The sequence below is a fragment of the Pelodiscus sinensis genome, chromosome 30 (assembly GCF_049634645.1).
Source record: "Pelodiscus sinensis isolate JC-2024 chromosome 30, ASM4963464v1, whole genome shotgun sequence".
NCBI classification, from domain to species: domain Eukaryota; kingdom Metazoa; phylum Chordata; order Testudines; family Trionychidae; genus Pelodiscus; species Pelodiscus sinensis.
In genome coordinates this window covers 13109425-13130465 of record NC_134740.1, presented here as the reverse complement: position 1 = coordinate 13130465, position 21041 = coordinate 13109425, and the positions used below count along the sequence as shown (strand labels likewise).

General features: G+C 47.5%; 2 protein-coding genes across 2 annotated transcripts; both read right to left on the bottom strand.

The window, feature by feature from the left end:
* Positions 1-317: 317 nt before the first annotated feature.
* On the bottom strand, positions 318-1295 carry LOC102458572 (olfactory receptor 5AP2-like). The gene has a single exon (XM_006114054.2). It carries the CDS (start codon positions 1293-1295, stop codon positions 318-320), a length of 978 nt encoding a protein of 325 aa, XP_006114116.2.
* Positions 1296-9316: 8021 nt separating this feature from the next.
* LOC102458802 (olfactory receptor 11A1-like) lies at positions 9317-10595 on the bottom strand. Its single transcript, XM_006114055.2, has one exon. It carries the CDS (start codon positions 10292-10294, stop codon positions 9317-9319), a length of 978 nt encoding a protein of 325 aa, XP_006114117.1. The 5' UTR covers positions 10295-10595.
* Between the last annotated feature and the right edge of the window lie 10446 nt (positions 10596-21041).

The following is a 21041-nucleotide window of genomic DNA, read 5'->3' as shown; positions in this document are numbered from 1 at the left end:
GGAAAAGTTAAAAATTCCTTTGTCCCTGTTTGAAATCCCTATCTGCTTTACTATTAGCTGACCAGATACCTGGCTAGGGACAGGAGACATAATTAACTCTTTAATACCCAGGCTGCTGGGCAGCCCTCCTGATTATAACACATAGTTATGGCCTTTGTGTGTTGTAATCCAGCCCTGCTACACCTGGACTTGGTTCGGGAAGTGCTGATCCTACTAGCCTACAATTTCACGGGCCACCTGAGATAAGTTAGAGCTGCCCACATAGTCAAACTTTGCTGCTTCCTGTTCCAATGGTCACCCATTTACGTGTATGTCCATTACCGTGAGATCGCTCTATTCTTGTCAAAGATAAAAAACCCGAGGACAGCTTTTCTCAAGGCTTCCTTTACCTCCTTGTTTTTCAGGCTGTAGATGAGGGGGTTGACTAATGGAGTTAGGGCTCCATAGATAATGGAGAGAACTTTGTTGAGGCCCTTTAATGCCTCAGAGCCCGAGAGAAGATAGACAATGACCAGAGCCCCATAGAAAATGCTCACCACGATGAGGTGGGAGGAGCAGGTGGAGAAGGCCTTTTGCCTCCCGCTGGTGGATGAGATCCTCAGAATGGCGGAGATGATACACACGTAGGATGCCAGGGTCACTAGACATGGAGGCAGGGTGAAGACGGAGGAATGTATGAATGCAGTAAGTTCCAGTGCGTGGGTGTCACTGCAGGACCGTTTTATTACTGGGCCGAAATCGCAAAAGAAGTGGTCAATTTCCTTGGCACCACAGAACGTTAATTGGGACATCAGAATTAATATAATGGCAACAGACGTAAATCCACTGATCCATGACCAGGCCGCTAGCTGGAGGCAGAGTCTCTCATTCAAAAGGACCGCATAACGCAGCGGTTTTAATATTGCCAGATACCTATCATAGGCCATCACCGACAGGAGAGAACACTCGGTGGTTAAGAGAGAACCAAAAAAATATAATTGCATGATGCAGCCGGTAACAGAGATGGTCCTGTCCCCCGTCAGGAGACTGGCCAGCAGCCGGGGCAAGAGGGTGGAGCTGTAGCAGGTCTCCAAGCAGGACAGGTTCCCCAGGAAGAAGTACATGGGGGTATGGAGGTGCCTATCAGCCACCACTAGCGCCATGATGAGAAGGTTCCCTGTCAGGGTGACAATGTAGGTCCCAAGGAACAGCAGGAAGAGAAAGACTTGCAGCCGAGGGGAATTCCCAAAACCCAGAAGGATGAATTCCGTGATAGACGTTTCATTTCCCAGGTGTTTTCTTTCCATAGGTTTCATCTAAGGAAAAAATATTAAGGAATCCTGTTTAGAGTGCACCTTCCATTGAGCATACTTGGGGATTACTCAAATCACAAAGTCTCAGATTACTGGCAGGGCCCAAAAGACTGACGGCCCACTCATGGGTCTTTAAACGAAAATACAAGTCATATCCCATTGCGAGGCTCAAACCTCTTTTGCCCATATTTATGCCAGCCAATTCCAATGGGGTGGACCCTTGAATTTGAGACCAGAGACATGAATTCATGCACTGGGATGGGTTCCCTAGGGAGGGGTGGAATCTCCATCCCTTGAGGTGTTTAAGGGCTTGTCCAAGCCCTGGCTGGGATGATTGAGTTGGGTTGGTCCTGCTTTGGGCAGGGTGTTGGACTCGATGACTCCTGAGGTCTCTTCCAACCCTGGGATTCTATGAATGGGATCAACTCTATTATAAAAGGAAACCCATAATAGACTCTAGCTGAGCTATGCCACCAAAAGCCATCAACAATGAACGGCACAGCTCAGGTGAAACATGGAGAATTGAAACACCCACTCCTGGGATCCATGTACAATTACTAATTGGGTCCAGGGAACTCAGCAATAAATGGAATTTAGGGACCGGATTCTATTACTACAATCTGATGTCCACTGAGAGAGGGGAACTGGACCAGCATGTAACACTTGCATCTAAGTTTTCTCCTAGACTAAAACCTGAAACTCTCCACTAAAGAAACACACAGGAATATATAGTAATATGAATACAAAATGGGAAGCGACTGTCTAGGAAGGAGTCCTACAGAAAGGGATCTAGGGGTCAGAGTGGACCATAAGCTAAATATGAGTCAACAGTGTGACACTGTTGCAAAAAAAGCCAACATGATTCTGGGCTGCATGAACAGGAGTGTGGTGAGCAAGACACGAGAAGTCATTCTTCCGCTCTGCTCTGCGCTGATTAGCCTGAGTTGGAGAATTGGGTCCAGTTCTCTGCACCACATTTCAGGACAGAGGTGGAGTATTTGGAGAAGGTCCAGAGAAGAGCAACAAAAACACTGAAAGGTCTAGAGAACATGAGCTATGAGGGAAGACTGAAGGAACTGGACTTGTTTAGTTTGGAAAGGAGAAGACTGAGGGGGGACATGAAGCAGTTTTCAGGTATCTAAAAGGGTGTTAAAAGGAGGAAGGAGAAAAATTGTTCTTCGTGGCCTCTGAAGATAGGACAAAAAGCAACGGGATTAAATTGCAGGAAGGGAGGTTTAGGTTGGACTTTAGGAAAAATTAGGGTGGTTAAACACTGGAATAAATTGCCCAGGGACATTGTGGAATTTCCATTTGCGGTGATATTTCAGAGCAGGTTGGACAGACACCTGTCAGGGATGGTCTAGAAGGTGCTTGGTCCTGCCGTGAGGGCAGGGGACTGTACTCGATGACCTCTCGAAGTCCCTTCCAGTTCTATGATTTTATGACTCTAATCCAAAGAATGGCACCGACTTTCCAAAGGGTTCTGTTGTTCTAATGTCACACAGCTACTGGTGATGCTTAGAGAGTCCCAGCGAACCTAAATTATTTGGAGAAAGGGGTAAACGGTGAGGTGGCAAAATTTGCAGGTGATACTGAACTGCTCAAGAGAGCTAAGACCAAGGGTGTGTCTAGACTACAGAGTTTTGTCGACAAAAGTGGACTTTTGTCGACAAAATTATACCTGCATCTACACTACCGCTGAGTTCTGTCGACATAACATCGACAGAACTCAGCAGTTTTGTCGACGCTGGTAAACCTCGTTTTACGAGGCATAACGCCTTTTGTCGACAGAGTTCTGTCGACAGAAGGTGTTATTGCATCTAGGGGTACGTCTAGACTACAGCTTGCTTTGTCGACAGAACTGAATGTAGTCTAGACGCTCTTTGTCGACAGAAGCTTTGTCGACAGTATCTGTGGACAAAACTTCTGTCGACAAAAGCCTGTCGTCTAGACGTACCCCAAGGCAGCCTGAGAAGAGCTACAGAAGGATTTCTTCAAACTAGGAGACTGGGGAACAAAACAGCAAATGGATTTGAATGTTGATAAACGCAAAGTACTGCACATTGGAAAACATCATCCCACTGTGAGAATATGGACTTTTGGTGTGATCCAGTGAAGCCGTTCTTATGCACTTGTTGTTTTCATGTTTTTTAATTATTATATGAACCTCATCCATTTTTGTAGCCCCACTGCTGCGGTCGAAAAGCACAGCCGGGTGGGAATTTGGCAATACGATGCACTGAGCGATCCTGCGTGAAAATATGGAAGGATGTTGTTCGTGTATTCAGCATAACTGCAGTGCAGTCTGGGCCAATAATGAATGCCTAATTCAACACGCAGCAAGAACCATCATTCCAACTGGCAAATGAATGCTTGGGATTAGTTTTACACACAACCGTATTTAATGGGCGTGTGCCATGCTCAGTGTCACCAGGCAATTTTCCAAGGGTGCCGGAGCATAACTCACACTAAACAGGAACCTGTAAATCTGACCGCGTCCAGAAGGAAATTAAGGCAAGTGGGCATTTTGATATACTCCAGAATGAAGAGGCTTGGGTCCTGAAATAGTTAAAGATGTTTTGATGGGATTTAGTCATCTAATTACGCTAGCGGGATGTGCTGAGTGACAAAAACACAGAGTGCAATCCCACATATTGGCCATGACTTTCTCGGTTGAAATTACCGCCTCTATAATGAGATTCCTGGAGGGTCATTGTATGGGCCACTGAATTTTTTTTTCAGCCAGAAAATCAAAAGGGAATTCCCCAAAAGGTAGATACATGCACCCATTGCTAGGGATGGGTATAAAAGAATTTCACGGGGGTGTAAGGACAAAATGAGAGAGGCATGAAATGAATTACACTAGCAAGGGAATTGTAGAATCAAGGAATCCCAGAGCAGAAAGAGACCTCAGGAATTATTGAGTCTAACCCCCTGCCCAAGGCAGGACCAACCCCAACTCAATCATCACAGCCAGCGCTTGGTCAAGCCGGACTTAAACGCCTCTAGGGATGGAGATTCCACCCCCTCACTTGAGAACCCGTCCCAGTGCTTCCCTACCTGTCTAGAGAAATAGTTTTTCCTAATATCCAACCTAGACTTCCCCCACTGTAACTTGAGACCATTGCTTCTTGTTCTGCCATTGGCCATCACTGAGAACAGCCTCTCTCCAGCCTCTTTGGGAGAGCAAAGGCAATAAGAAGAGAAAGGAATTATAAATGCTTTAGGAGCAAGCAGACGACAAAGGAAGGTGTCAGTCTTCTCCTCTGATTACAGCGCAGGATAGCTGCTAATTTGCGACATCAGGAAGAGTGACAAATTTACACAACCAGCACCCTCAGCAACCCCAAAGATCTCTGCACAGACTGGACTATCCGTGGGGAAGGATGGAAGGTGGAGAGAAGAATGGCTGAGAGAGTTTTTATTTGAACGTCACCGGGCTCATTAATCACAGGGATTCACTTGTGGTTAGTGTCCTGTTTTTAACTGTGCTTAGTGTCCTGTTTTTAACTGTGCTTAGTGTCCCGTATTTAATTGTGCTTAGTGTCCTGTTTTTAATTGTGGCTAGTGTCCCATTTTTAACTGTGGTTAGTGTCCCGTATTTAATTGTGCTTAGTGTCCTGTTTTTAATTGTGGTTAGTTTCCTGTTTTTAACTGTGCTTAGTGTCCTGTTTTTAATTGTGGTTAGTTTCCTGTTTTTAATTGTGGTTAGTGTCCCATTTTTAATTGTGGCGAGTGTCCTGTTTTTAATTGTGGCGAGTGTCCTGTTTTTAATTGTGGTTAGTTTCCTGTTTTTAATTGTGGCGAGTGTCCCGTTTTTAATTGTGCTTAGTATCCCATTTTTAATTGTGCTTAGTGTCCTGTTTTTAATTGTGCTTATTGTCCTGTTTTTAATTGTGGTTAGTTTCCTGTTTTAATTGTGGCGAGTGTCCCATATTTAATAGTGGTTAGTGTCCCATTTTTAATTTTGTGGCTAAGGTTCCCCTTTTTAAATTGTGGTTAGTGTCCTGTTTTTAATTGTGGTTAGTGCCCCATTTTCAATTGTGGCTAGGGTTCCCCATTTCTAATTGTGGTTAGTGTCCCATTTTTAATCACTCCGACATTTGTGGACTGTCTAATGTGCTTGACCATATGAGACACACTTCTGTAACAGCGCAGGCATTCGGGTCCCCACGGAGAAGCAAGTAGACTGGCTTGAGGGACAGAAATGTGCTTTGCAGACTGACCTGGTGGCTAATGGAAGGGGTGTTTCAGAGAGAAGAGACTTCAGAAAAATTTCAGAACATTCACTTGATTGAAAAGCAAATTGGTTAATCCCTTCTGGATGCAGTTTGAAATGTAACCTTCCTTTTGCTCCCTGTTGCTCCTCTCCTAGTTCTTTACCATTCTGCTTGTCTGTGATGAAGCGGGGGTTTTATTTGCCTTGTAATGTTGCATGTGTGTTCTCCTGTCTTATAGGCCATGTCTACACAGCAAAGTTCTTTCGGGAGACCCGAGATGTCCCGAAATAGCTACCCCGCGTCTTTTGAACGCGTCTGCTGTTTCAAAATAGAGTGGACGTGCTATTTTGCCATCCCTGTAAAGCTCATTCTATGAGGGATGGCTCGAAATAGCGCTTTATTCTGAAATTTGGCACCATGTAGATAGCGCCAAATGACGAAATTAGTTATTTCGAAACAGACTCGAAATAAGCTACGCATAGTGCAAATTGTGTAGCTTATTTCAAGTTTTAGATGCTGTGTAGACCCACCCATAGTGATCCTATACAAGACTATGTAGCACTTTAAAGACTAACAAGATGGTTTATTAGATGATGAGCTTTCGTGGGCCAGACCCACTTCCTCAGAAGTGGGTCTGGCCCACGAAAGCTCATCATCTAATAAACCATCTTGTTAGTCTTTAAAGTGCTACATAGTCCTGTATTTTCCTTCAGCTACACCAGACTAACACGGCTACATTTCTATTACTATAGTGATCCTATGTGTGCGTGCCTCAGTTTCCTGGGGACTGTACTAATACCTAGATAGTGATGGGAATTTTGGAGGGATAGCCTTCCATATGTACACAATCGCTGATGCCCTTCATAGCCTAAGCCTGGGAAAGGGGTATGACCGGGGTGAGAGTTGGGTGGTGGGCTGGCTATAGGAGCTGGGGTCAGGAGCTGAGAGTGAGTCAGTCTTGGCTGGCTTGGGAGGCAGGAGGAAGGCCAGGGACCTAGCACTGGGCCCCCCTCTCCCCAAGATGGATGATCCTGGCTGCTCCTGGGTCCTGTACTGACAAGTCTGTTCAACTAATAAACCTTCTATTCAATCGGAGAGTTACATTGGACTGTGGATGGGCATTCAGGGTCCCACCCCTCAGTAAGATCTTCTGCTTTGTTGTTTGTTTTGCTTTGTTCTCCTGTTTGTTTTTGGGGGGCAAGGAATACCATACCAAGAAACAAGTCCATAAGGAACCAACACCCCTTGGAGTACATTACAATCGCCGAGCTCACATGCACAAGAGGAAGGACTAGGCGTTTGAAGGAGTTACATAGGAAACAAATACCCTCTCACTTACCCCGGTGTAAATCAGGACTGATAGCCCTGGCGCCAGTAGAGTTGTACTATTGTGAGTGAGAGGAGAGTGACACCTCACCAGTGGTATCTTCTTCCTCTTCAATTTTTCAAGGTCCCGACACAAATTCTTGCCTGGCACACATGCATGGACCCCGGCCCGGGTGCAGTGTTGCAACCGCCTATATTTTCCGTGGTGGCCACATGGGAATGCTCACCAGAGACTCCACGGGGTTGTTGCCCGGCAACCGGAGTCACCCGCTGGTTGCAAATGGTGACGGATTTCCGCTCTCCGGAGCGAGGCAATGTTTTCGGCCACCTCACGTGAACAGACTCAGCGAGTCACCGCCACATTGTGAGGCGAGATTCATGAGACTGGGACTTTTCATCGAGGTGACTGAGGGGCGGGACAGGGTCAGCCCCACTCCTGGGTCCTAGACTGGTGTTCGGTGCACAATCTCCAGTCTAAGTCCTGCAGCACAGGTTTGGCTTGCTCCTTGCAGCGCCTTCACAATGTCCTCCATTTTGCCTTTTCTCCCTTTTTAAAGGGATAGCTTAGCCCATCCTGGGTGGGTCTGCCACAGGGTCTCACAGCAGCAAAGGCAATCCCACTCCTGACACCATGTGTTTGGTCCACAATCTCCAGTCTAGGTCCTGCAGCACAGGTTTTGCATGCTCCTTCCAGTGTTTTGTGGGGGGCTGTATCTTGCCAAAAGGGCTGTCAGGACAGATGCTTCTGGTCAACGCCCTCCCCAGCCACCAGCTGGACTCTGATTGCTTGGGGAAGGGAGCCCAAATGCTCCCTGTTGGAGCTCCTCACCTTCCCCCTCCCTTGGCAAAGCTGCCCTTCTCTTTATCGGTGTCTCCCACTCTAACATGTTGTAACTCCTCTCCACCCCCCTCCAAGCTCCTCTTCCCTTTTCCTCCTCACCCTCCCCCACAGGGAAGGCTTTTAAAGAGCTCCCCGGGGCAGCCTGAAGTCAGCTCAGCTGGCCCTTATCTGCTTTAGAGACGCCCTCTCTCAGCTGCCCCTAATTAACCAGGGCCGTTGCTATTTTCAAGATCTGCCTTTCTCTCCTTTCTGATCAAGCCCTGTCACCTGCCCTGTCACAGGGGAGATAGGATCGAAGTCTAGACAATCATGACGGGTGGGGAGGAAGTGAGTAAGGAAAAGTTATTTATTTGTTCCCATCACACAAGAACTAGGGGGTCACCCAGTGAAATGAACCGGCAGCAGGTTTAACAAACAAAAGGAAGGATTTCTTCATGTAACGCATGGTCAAAGACCTCCCAGATAAAGCATGAGAGCATGGAAACATAGCCAGAGAACCCTTGATAACACGGATGCAGGGACAAACCATCAATAAGACCTCTTGGCACTCTTCCCTTCCCAGATAGAGCAGTGTTGTCTTCAAGTCGTCATCATCAAGTCCAAATTGAGTCTCAAGTCTTAATTTAAAAAATGTCAAGTCTCAAGTCGAGTCACCTAGGCGACTTAAGTCGGACTCGAGTTTAGTCGTGGGACTCGGGTCAACAGCTCTGGGATAGTCTTCCTAGGAGTCCTTCTAGGGTTCTAGAACCACTACATGCAGAGTAGCAGGAGAGGAAGAGAGAGGATTGGCTGAGTGACCAGTGAGGTCACCACGGCCCCTCCTACGAGAACCGTGAGCTGCTGGCGTAGCCGTGCATACACTTTATTCCTCCTCTAGTGATCAGACCCATGTTTCCTTCACAATTTCACTTTCTTAAAACCTGATGACACCATATGTCGCCTACGGGCATGTTTTATTCAACATGTACACGGTACACTTTATCCCAGAAAAGGACAGTCAGGGCAAAGGTAGGAGAGAGGACGAGCGCTAAATACATCAAAGCACACCTGTTCAGTTGTTTTATTCTCATGAAATAATTAAGACATTTTTTTCCAATCACTTCCATGTCGAAGAATAAGAAATCAAAGTACAGTTGGAATACACCATATTCTTCAGACATGGGGGGGGAGGGGGTATGTCAATTGCATAGATGAAGTCGAAATAGCTTATTTCGAAACGGGGAGGGGCTACACAACACGTGTTTCAAAATAGAGTGCTCTTCCTCCAACTTCCCTTACTCCTCATCCAATAAGGGTTACAGGAGTCGGAGAAAGAAGTCCTTCAACTTGACAGCATTTTGACATTATGTTGAAATAACTGCCAGTTGTGTAGACATGGACTTATTTTGAAATAATGTTGTTGTGTAGACGTAGTGAAATGCATGGCCTAGATTTTGGTTTGATGTCATAATCCCCTTCTCACCCCTTAAAATCCAGCCTTGAATTCAAAATCTCCTTACCCTGACATTCATTAGCTTAAGTGGCACACAATGAGTATTTCGGAAAAAAGACTTTGTGTTTCTTTTTCTGACTTTTCTTTGCAGTATAGACCTAGCCTCAGACTGGATCATCTGCCAGTGAGAGCCCACTTATGTGTGTTATCTTGAAATAGCTGTATTCTTGTCAAAACCCAAAAATCGAAGTGCAGCCTTTCTCACGGCTTTCTTTACCTCCTTGTTTCTCAGGCTGTAGATGAGAGGGTTGACCAGTGGGGTCAGGACCCCATAGAAGACAGAGAAGACCTTGTTGAGGTCCCTCAAGGCATCGGAGCCTGAGACTACATATACAAGGACCAGGGTCCCATAGAAAATGGTCACGACAATGAGGTGGGAGGAGCAGGTGGAGAAGGCTTTTTGCCGCCCGGTGCTGGACGGGATTTTCAGGATGGTGGAAATGATACACACGTAGGATGCCAGGGTTAATAGAAATGGGGGCAGGGTGAAGACGGAGGAATGTATGAACGCAGTAACTTCCAGCACATGGGTGTCACTGCACGACTGTTTTATTATAGGGGTTAAATCACAAAAGAAATGGTCAATTTCAGCGGGGCCGCAGAAGGTGAATTGGGACATCAGAAATATTAAGATAGCAATTGAGAGAAACCCGCCTAACCAAGAAGCAGCCACTAGCGTGATGCAAAATTTGCTGTTCATCAGGGCCGCGTAGTGCAGGGGTTTGCATATCGCTAAATACCGGTCGTACGACATCATAGACAAGAGAGAACACTCACTGGTTGCCAGGGAACCAAAGAAATAAAATTGGGTAAGGCAACCGCCAATAGAGATGGTCCTGTCCCCCGTCAGGAACCCAGCCAGCAGTCGGGGCAGGATGGTAGAGCTGTAGCAGGTCTCCAAGCAGGACAGGTTCCCCAGGAAGAAGTACATGGGGGTGTGGAGGTGCCGATTGGCCACCACCAGCGCCACAATGAGGACGTTCCCCACAACGGTCACGATGTAGACGACCAGAAACAGCAGGAAGAGGAAAACCTGCAGCTGCATGAAAGCCCCGAATTCCAGGAGGATGAATTCTGTGATGAGGGTTTCGTTTCCCTGTTGTTTGTTTTCCGCGGGTTTCATCTAGGGGAAAAACAAACAAGTTCTCCGATTTAGTCGTAGGTTCAAAGGAGTCCACATTTTTCTGCCAGGGTTGCCACAAAATGATTGAGCCACGACTCCAGATGGGAGAGAGATTCTGGGTAATATTTTTCAGAAGTGCCTGTGTTAAATCACATCCTTATTATCTGATATCTCTACGGCAGCGGTCTCCAACCTTTTTACACCCAAGATCACTTTTTAAATCTCAGAACAGGCGAAGATCTACCGCCCCGCCCCTTCCTTGAAGCCACTCCCCTTCCTTGAAGCCCCGCCCCTTCATTGAAGCCCCGCCCTCTCTATTCTCCTCCTGTCCATCACTTGCTATCCCCAGCCCTTACTTACACACTCTGATAAACAGTTTATTTTTAAATTATGCAATACATACAATTAAAATCACGTGTTTATAGTTATGAAATAAATGGTCTGTTTTTTATTCATGCTATTTAAATCTAAAATGAAGCATTTATAATTATACATTTTGTGGGGACAGAGTACTGTGGCTGGGGGCAGGGGAGAGGAAACAGGGTGCTGGGAGGGCAGAGGACAGGATTCTGCAGCAGGGGACAGAGTGCCAGTGGGGACAGAATTCGGGGAGTGGGGACGGGAGTGGGGACAGAGTTCGGGGAGTGGGGATGGGAGTATGGACAGAGTTCGGGGAGTGGGGACAGGGGAGTCGGATACCAGTGGAGGCAGAGAGTCCCCTGCATCTCCCTCCTCCCAGCATTCCCCCCCCCCGGAAACCAGCGCATGCCTGCCCAGTGGGCCGACCCCCCCACCCACGTAGGGAACAATTTTCCGGAAAAGGACTTTTGCCTGAATGGGAGCAGCATAGTTTTTCCGGAAAAGCACTGATGATTTTACATTAGATTGTCAGTGCTTTTCCGGAAATTCAAGGGGCCAGTGTAGACAGCTGGCAAGTTATTCCGGAAAAGCGGCTGATTTTCCGGAATAAGTGGCCAGTGTAGACACAGCCGAGAGGTTCAACCTGTACTTATTAGTGGAGACTAATGGAAATAAGTCCTACATTATTGGTTTCATGTAGGGGACATGAGAGCGGTTTTCAAATATCTAAAAGGGTGTCACAAGGAAGAGGGAGGAAAATTGTTCCCCTTGGCCTCTGAGGACAGGACAAGTAGCAATGGGCTTAAACTGCAGCAAGGGAGGTTGAGGTTGGACATTAGGAAAAAGTTCCTGCCTGTCAGGGGGGTGAAACACTGGAATAAATTGCCCAGGGAGGTTGTGGAGTCTCCATCCCTGGAGATATTGAAGAGCAGATTGAACGCACCCCTGTCAGGGATAGTCTAGGTGGTGCTTGGTCCTGATGTTATGGCAGGGGACTGGACTCAATGACCTCTCAAGGTCTCTTGCAGTTCTAATGTTCTAGGATTCATATGAGAACCCCCGACAAACTTGATGGTAGGTTTGGACCTCGTTTACCCATATTGACACTGTAGATTCCATCCAATTCCAGAGAAATAACCCCTAGAATTCGAATCCAGAGACATGCATTTTATCCAGGGTTCATTCTCGCCTATCTGAGTGTTTTTGGCCCTTTCTCTGTGCCCCGTTGCGAGACAGTTGAAGGTATTGCCAACAACGGCACTTTCAGGGTCAGCTGAGGTGGATGAAACTGGAGCTCTCAACATAGCCTCAAATGTTCTTGGGAAGCAATAGAGTTAACGGTTCTTTCCGAGTCCTTCAATAGCCATGGTAACGCTTGCTATACCCCTGCTAAGGGTTAGACTTGTTCTGTGAGACCATGCCTAACTCTGAACGTATTCTCGGAAGAGAGACGAACCATGCCTGTTGTAGGAGGAAGAGAACATAAGACATGCCCTTGTGTCCGGAGCCTGCTCACAGAACCTACCAAGATCAGGGCCAATATGGCAAACAATGCACATTTCTAAGAAGTGCAAGTCCCAGAGTGCTCACACAGATGCATCTTGATATTAAGTGGCACCAGGATGAGACAGTCCATGTGGTGGGGCACCTGGCATTGGCCACTGTTGGAAGACGACCACTAGGCTAGCTGGACCTTTGATCTGACGTGGTCTGGCTGTTCTTATGCTCTTAACAATGTTGTTAGCTCTTCAACAAATTTGTAATGACTTGGATAACTAAAAGGAGATTATGCATAAGTAAAATCTGTGGCTGACCCCAAGGTAGGTGTGGTCAGAATTCAAAATGATCATGACCAACAGGAGAACGAGTCTGAAATGAACAAGATTTACATTCAACAAACTCAAATGAAAAGGACTCCATCTAGGAAGGAAAAAGCAAATGCTTTTTGATTGGAGGATTGTTTGTGCGTTGCGTGGCCCAGCTGCTACCCACAATAATCCCCACAATTTTCCCAACACAACCCTCCTTTAGACACACATCAACACAATCTCTCCTAGAGCACAACCAATAACCCAGAACTCACCCGCCTTACTGCAGCACTCACCAACGCAAACCAGCCCACCTCCAAATCAACACAACCTCCCACAAAACAACACAAATAACCCCAAAAAGCTCTCTGCAGTCTTGAATGTTGACACAGTGTGAACAGGATGGTTGATTTATTACAACACCAAACTTATTTATCGCAGGAGTTCACAGTCTGTTACTATCTGGCCTGTAACTTATCAAGCCTGATGGGGCTTTTTAACACACAGGACTCTACAAATCACATCCAGGCAATAACGACCAGTGGAGAGTCAGTAGAAGGCTACTTGGGGTGGAAGCTTCTCACAGTGACTTGGATACAAGAGCGGATAATGTTTCAGCACAGAGGAACATAAGAAAGGCCAGACTGGGTCAGTCCAAAGGTCCATCTAGCCCAGTGTCCTGTCTGCCAACAGCGGCCAATGGCAGGTGCCCCCGAGGGAGTGAACAGAACCGGGAACCATCCAGTGATCCCTCCCCTGTCGCCCACTCCCAGCCCCTGACACACAGAGACTAAGGACACCTTCCCTATCCATCCTGGCTAATAAGTACTGAGGGACCTAACCTCCATGAATCTATCTAGCTCTTTTTTGAACCCTGTTAAAATCCTGCTCTACACAACATCCTCTGGCGAGGAGTTCCACAGGTTGACTGTGCGCTGTGTGAAGAAAAACTTCCTTTTGTTTGTTTTAAACCTGTTGATTTCATTTGGTGACCCCTAGTTCTTATGCTATGGGAACCAGTAAATAACGTTTCCTTGTTCACTTTGTCCACACCCTGTCATGATTGTATAGACCTCTATCCTATCCCCCCCCTTTGTCTCCTCTTTTCTAAGCTGAAACGTCCAAGTCTTTTTAATCTCTCTTCATATAGGACCCGTTCCAAACCCCTCATCATTTTAGTTGCCCTTCTCTGGACTTTTTCCAACACCAAAATACCTTTTTTTGAGATGAGGTGGCCACATTTGCACACAGTATTCAATTTGTGGATGTACTATGGATTTATACAGAGGCAGTAAAATATTCTCCATCCCTTTTTAAATGACTCCAACATTCTGTTTGCATTTTTGATGGCAGCTGCACACCGAGTGGATGTTTGCAGAGAACTATCCACAATGACTCCGGGATCTCTCTCTTGAATGGTTATAGCCACATTAGTCCCCCTCGTTTTGTACGAGTAGTTGGGATTTATCAACATTAGAATTCATTTGCCATTTCGTTGCCCAGTCACCTAGTTCGGTGAGATCCTTCTGAAGCTCTTCACAGTCTGCTTTGGTCTTAACTATCTCCAGCAGTTTAGGATCATCTGCAAATTCGGCCACCTCACCATTTACCCCTGTCTCTCAGACTTCTGGCAAAGTCTGGAAATGTTAGCACTAGCGTTCAGTGTTGTCTTCAAGTTGTCATTGTCAAGTCCAAGTCGAGTCTCAAGTCACTACAGTTCAATTCTCAAATCACGTCTCGAGTCCCTAAAATCACTTCCAAGTTAAGTCCGAAGTCGAGACTCAAGTCTTAATTTAAAAAATCATAGAATCATAGGTCTGGAAGGGACCTCAAGAGGTCATCGAGTCCAGCCCCCCACCCTCAAGGCAGGACCAAGCTCAGTCTACACCATCCCTGACAGATGTCTATCTAACCTGTTCTTAAATATCTCCAAAGAGGGAGATTCCACCACCTCCCTTGGCAATTTATTCCAATATTTGACCACCCTGACAGTTAGGAATTTTTTCCTAATGTCCAATCTAAACCTCCCCTGCTGCACTTTAAGCCCATTACTCCTTGTCCTGTCCTCAGAAACCAAGAGGAACAAATTTTCGCCTTCCTCCTTGTGACACCCTTTTAGATATTTGAAAACCGCTATCATGTCCCCCCTTAATCTTCTTTTTTCCAAACTAAACAAGCCCAGTTCATGAAGCCTGGCTTCATAGGTCATGTTCTCTAGACCTTTAATCATTCTTGTCGCTCTTCTCTGTACCCTTTCCAATTTCTCCACATCTTTCTTGAAATGTGGCACCCAGAACTGGACACAGTACTCCAGCTGAGGCCTAACTAGTGCAGAGTAGAGCGGCAGAATGACTTCACGAGTTTTGCTTACAACACACCTGTTGATACAACCTAGAATCATATTTGCTTTTTTTGCAACAGCATCACACTGTTGACTCATATTCAACTTGTGGTCCACAATGACCCCTAGATCCCTTTCCGCCATGCTCCTTCCTAGACAGTCGCTTCCCATCTTGTATGTATGGAACTGATTGTTCCTTCCTAAGTGGAGCACTTTGCATTTCTCTTTATTAAACCTCATCCTGTTTACCTCTGACCATTTCTCTAACTTGCTAAGGTCATTTTGAATTATGTCAAGTCACTTTTGTACAAGCCATCAATATCGGCATTTTCGGACAATTTTTTCACCTAGTCGATTTAACAAAATTAGCAAGTCTCAAGTCGAGTCTCAAGTCACAAACAATGAACCCGAGTCGAGTCTCAAGTCAGGTCGTCCAGGCGACTTGAGTCGGACTCAATTTCAAGTCGTGGGACTCAAGTCAACAACTCTGCTAGCTTTTAAAAGCCTTGGATTTATCCTTAGTGGATTCAAATTGAGAATTTGCTCTCCACTGCGCCCTTTTTGTTACTTTTCGTTCCCTCCGCTCCAATTTTTTTTGCCTTTCTTCTCATCTGCTTTTTCTTGTCCTTCCTTTAGGGAGTTTGGGGGGAAATAAAAACAAATATAAGGAGCTCAACAAGAAATGTACTCACTTAAACGCACCCGAGAGTAACTGCATTGACCTAGCAGGGAATGGAGATACGAAAGGAGAGACCTCCTGTCACTTACCGCGGTATGAATCAGGAGTAAAGGCACGGACGTCAGCAGAGAGGCACCACGCTAAAACAGAATGACACCAAAGGAAAGACGACTTCCTCTTCTGTGTTGCCACGTCCCTGCCTCAATTCCTGCCTCGTGCAATTAAACAGGCACCAGCGGTCACCTGCGTAGCATGGTCCCCTCCCCTTGTACTATATCTACTGCGGGAAACACAGGGGACTTCTCCCCCCAGAGACACTGCTGGGAGGTTGCCAGGCAATCTGAGCCAGCCTTCGAAACAGCATGTCGCAAGGTTTTCTGCCTCCTTTGGTGCAGGGGTTGGGTCTCAGAAGGACCAAGGGGCTGAGGAGGAGTCGTGTGGTCATCAGAGGAGTCGTGTGTGGTCATCAGACAACGCTGCAGCAAAGCCCCCTCTGTCTGTTGTTCCCTAACAGTTGCTTTGTAGATGAGTCCATGTGTGGAATAATTTTATGTGCACTGGGGGGTGCAAATGTGCACCACCAATAGATTAAAAAAAAAACCCTAGGCGTAGGCACTCTGCTAATCATCTGGGTGGCGTTTGAGCTGTAGAAAGGCACTTCAGAAAGTGGCACCATGAGGAAAGGGACAATATTGAACATTATAGGGGGCACTCGATGACCTTCATTTCACACTAGGCAGGAGACTCGTGCCGGCTGTGTCCCCAACATCCTGCCACTTACTCTTATTCTTCCACATTTCAGGAACCCCCATGTTCTTCCCGCAGGCTGGAAAGAAGGGAGATGCTTCCTCCTTCTGGTTTCCCTCCGGAATGCTGTTCGTTCTGTCCACCCCGCTCCCCGTTTCTGAGGTGTGATCCATCCCAGGCCATGCACAAAGAGTTGAAACCATCTCGCAGACTGTGGCAAGCAGGGAGAACGGGGAACCAGGGCAGGAGCTGGGTGGCGAGGCTCCGTATTGCCTCGTACCTCGTCCTTCATCCCCAGGATTGCTTTTCTTGCCCGACGGCCATTGGCCACCCGAATTCCACCATTGCCTGGAAAGAGACTCTCCAATGTGTCGTCTCCACAACAGACTCACATGGGCACACGATATCTGAGTTAATACCAATATGAAACCATGGTGGGGGGATAAAGAGGAGGGATGGGATTCTTACTCAAGTAAGCTTCCGCCGAAGTTAACGGGCCGACTCGTGTGAGGCAGGATGCAGCTCCAGGAATCATGGACCACAGCCTCCAGCCTCATCTCTAAGGGTATGTCTACACTACAGCACTAATTCGAACTAAGCTAATTTGAACTAGTGCATCTAGACCTAAAAACTAGTTGGAATTAGCGTTTTGCTAATTCGAACTAGCATGTCCACACTGAGTGGACCCTGAACCGAGGTTAAGGCTGGCCGGAAGCAGTGCCGGCAGGGCATCAGGTTAGGACTTAGAGCGTGGAGCTGCTGCCTCAGGCTAGCCCAGGGCTGTGCTTAAAGGGACCCGACCCCCCACCCCGGACAGACAGTTCTCAGGGGTTCCCCGCTTGCAAAGCAGTCCTGGCTTGGAGTGCCCCGAGTGCCCACACTCGGCACATCACAGCACTCGGCCATCAGCCCGGCTGCACTTGCCGCAGGCTGCCATCTGGGGAGAAGGGGCAATTGGGGAGCTGCAGGAGAGCTTCCACCCCCAGAAGCCCGCAGAGCCAGCCCAGTCCTCCCCATTGGGGCTCATACCCCATTCCTCCCTCACCTCCTTCCACTTACCCCTCCCTAGTCCCCCTTCCTGATGTACAAAATAAAGGACACGTGTGGTCAAAAATAGAATCTCTCTTTATTGAACAAAACTGAGGGAGACTGGGAAAAGGAGGTGGGAGAGGGGAAGAGAGAGGGTGGGAGAGGGGAGGGCAACTAAAATGATCAGGGGTTTGGAACAGGTCCCATATAAAGAGAGGCTAAAGAGACTGGGACTTTTCAACTTAGAAAAGAGGAGATGGAGGGGGGATATGATAGAGGTCTATAAAAGCATGAGTGGTGTGGAGAGGGTACATAAAGAAAAGTTCTTCATTAGTTTCCATAATAGAAGGACTAAAGGACACCAAATGAAATGAATGGGTAGCAGGCTTCAAACTAGTAACAGAAAGTTCTTCTTCACAAAGCAAATAGTCAACCTGTGGAACTCCTTGCTGCAGGAGGCTGTGAAGGCTAGAACTAGAACAGCGTTTAAAGAGAAGTTAGATAAATTCCTGGAGGTTGGGTCATTGGAGTGCTATTAGCCAGGGGGTAGGAGTGGTGTCCCTGGCCTCTGTTTGTGGAAGGCTGGAGATGGATGGCACGAGACAAATGGCTTGGTCAATGATTCTATGATTCTATGAAAACATGGAGAGGGGATCATGCACTTTCATGGGCACATCCCATATCTTCAGATGACCGGAGTGTTAGAAGTCCAAATCCAGAATAAATAAGGGAAGTGGAGGAAGAAGGAAAATAAAAAGGAGTGGGGGAAAAAAAAGAGAGACAGGGAGTAGATAAGATTCAGCAAGGAAGCCGAGTTAGTCTGTAACAGGAAAAAACTAAAAAAACAACAAATAATCTAGGGTTATGTCTACACTACAAAGCTAATTGGAAATAACAGCAGTTATTATTTCGAAGTAACTTTAATAGCGTCAACACAGGCAAACCGCTGTTTCGAAATAAATTTGAAATAGCGGAGCCCTTATTTCGAATTTGGTAAACCTCCTTCTATGAGAAGTAACGCCAAATTTGAAATAGCTATTTCGAATTTAGTGCTGTGTAGACACTTCATTCGAAATAGGGGGCCTCCAGCCCTTCCCAGGGAGCCCTGGGGGCCACTCTGGGCACAACCAGGAAAACTTACTCTCCTCTCCCCCAGCCCCGGAGCCATTAAAGGGGTAGACCCTGGCCACAGGGCCTGTGCCAGCTCCAAGCCTGCCAGCCCAGAGCCAGCAGTGGCCACCGGGGGCCCTGACCCAGTGGCCCCAAAACAGAAGCCAGCAAGCCACTGGCAGCCAGCCCTCCACCGCTCCCCAGGAGCAGTCTGCCAGCTCCCAGGAGCCTGACAGGGGCTGGAGAAGGCGGGCGCCTTCCTGGCCCAGGGTGGAGATCATGGACCTTATTCAGGTTTGGGGGGGATGCCCCCAACATCCATGATCTCTGCACTAGACAGAGGAATGGGGCCGTCTATGGCAGGATAGATTGAAAGTCAGGAACAGGTTAGCATGAAAGTCAAGTTGGTCCGGCGAGACCCCAACCCTGAGCCCTGAGCTTCCCCTCCCCCTTCTTCCCCTTGCTTCCCCCTTCCAGCTCACTCTTCCCAGGTTTCCCCCTCCCCTCTCCCACCCTCTCTCTTCCCTTCTCCCACCTCCTTTTCCCAGTCTCCCCAGAGGTTCATCCCCCCCTCCCAGTTTTGTTCAATAAACCCAGTTTCTATTTTTGAACACACGTGTCTTTTATTTGACATCAGGAAGGGGGGCTAGGGAGGGGTCAGTGGAAGGACGTGAGGGAGGAATGGGGCACGAGCCCCCGGTGGGGAGGACCGGGGAGGTTCTGAAGGCTCCTCGGGTTGGACGCTCTCCCGCAGGACCTCCTGGATCCTGACAGCCCCTTGATGGACCCCCGGATGGCAGCCTGCAGCAAATGCAGCCAGGCTGATGGCAACGACCCCACGAGATGCACTGATGTGCCCAGTGGCAGCTCTGGCTCCATGTGGCCGCGTGCTGTGGTGTCCCGAGTGCAGGCGCCCAGGGCTCTCCAAGTCAGGACTGCTTTGCTGTCCCTCATCGAGGTAGACAAGCAAGCGGGGAACCCTGAGAACTGTCTGTCCGGGGTGGGGGTCGGGTCCCTTTAAGCACAGAGCTCAGTTAGCCTCAGGCAGCAGCCCCACACACTAAGTCCCAACCTGCCGGCACTGGTTCTGGCCAGCCTTAACTTCGGTTCAGGGACCACTCATGTCGGCAGAGGCATGTAGATTAGGGTTGTAGGCAAATGTAAATGAAGCCGCGATTTAAATGATCGCGACTTCATTTACATTTACATGGCTGCCGCGCTGAGCCGACAAACGGCTGATCAGCTGTTTGTCGGTTCGCCGCTATTCTGGACGTTCCCCCTGTCGACATCAAAGCCCTTTGTCGGCAGCCCCGGTAAACCTCATTCCACGAGGAATAACTGGGCTGCCGACAAAGGGCTTTGATGTCGACAGGGGGAACGTCCAGAATAGCGGCGAACCGACAAACAGCTGATCAGCCGTTTGTCGGCTCAGCGCGGCAGCCATGTAAATGTAAATGAAGCCGCGATCATTTAAATCGCGGCTTCATTTACCTTTGCTGAATAAACAAATCTACATGCCTCTGCTGACAGAGGCATGTAGTGTAGACGTACCCTAAGTGCTAACCTGATGCCCTGCTGGCACTGGTTCCGGCCAACCTTAACATCGGTTCAGGGTGCACTCAGTGTGGACATGCTATTTCGAAATAGGTTTTGTGTATAGATGCGTTATTTCCAATTAGCACTGTAGTGTAGACATGCCCTAGTAGCCCTTTAAAGCCCTTAAAAGTTACAAGAGGCTGATAAGAACCATTCGCACCTTCATTGGCTGGTTGGTTGGTTAAGTCATTAAGATGTGGACGATAATATGGGAGCCAGCCAATATCCCGATTCATACCATTTGCCTAAGAATTAAACTTGTGAATGAATTAAACTTCCAACCCTTCTCTGTGAATTTGGCTTGTGGAATGTTTTTCATTGTTTTTAAAGTTACAGACAAATGGGTCTCCCCCCACGGAGACTTTTAAGAACATGTTTGTTCTCCTTGCCACCCGAGAGACAACAAACCCTTTTTGCTTGGGAACATCATTATGGGGGGGCGGCGGCTTTTCCCTTTGGCCAGGAGATCCCCAGGGTCTGGAAAGCAGTTTTAAAAGCTCTGCTTTCGTGCTTAATTATGCAGAGGCAGAAGCAGACGGAGAGGACGCGAGACGTTCTTTCTGCCAGAGGTAGGAGCAGATGGGTTGACTCTGTCTGGTTAATACTAAGGAACCGAAGAAGACTGCGTGGTTATGTGAAATTCCCTCGTCTGCATGACACAATGGGTCATTTCAATGGCTCGTTTTGCTCTGAAATTGTATGGGTGAAATCATGCAGCCCATGAAATCCCTGGGAAAAAAACCACAGGGTTGGATGAGCAATTTGTGCTTTCAGATTAGCTCACTCAACCATTCTGAAAGAACTAACAAGAGCTTCCTGAATGAGCACTGGTCTTCTCTTTCACCCCCTAAAAAAATCCAGTGGTTTTCAGGGTCAGCAGAGTTAAATCAAGGGCAGGTGGTTTCGAAATCTAATAGGCAGTGTCAGGCAATGGAGTTGCTACGGGGAGATCTCTTTGGTTTTTTTAAATTCAGCTCAGGTGAGGAAGTATGAAAAGTTCAGGGAAGGCTTCAAGTGTCCTTCGGGAAATGTCTTGGCAGAGTCTGTAAATCGAACCAAGGAAAATCCACCTCGTTA

Excerpts from the sequence above, each read along its gene's own strand:
- LOC102458572 (XM_006114054.2), bottom strand. The coding sequence starts at position 1,295 with ATGAAACCTATGGAAAGAAAACACCTGGGAAATGAAACGTCTATCACG.
- LOC102458802 (XM_006114055.2), bottom strand. The coding sequence starts at position 10,294 with ATGAAACCCGCGGAAAACAAACAACAGGGAAACGAAACCCTCATCACA.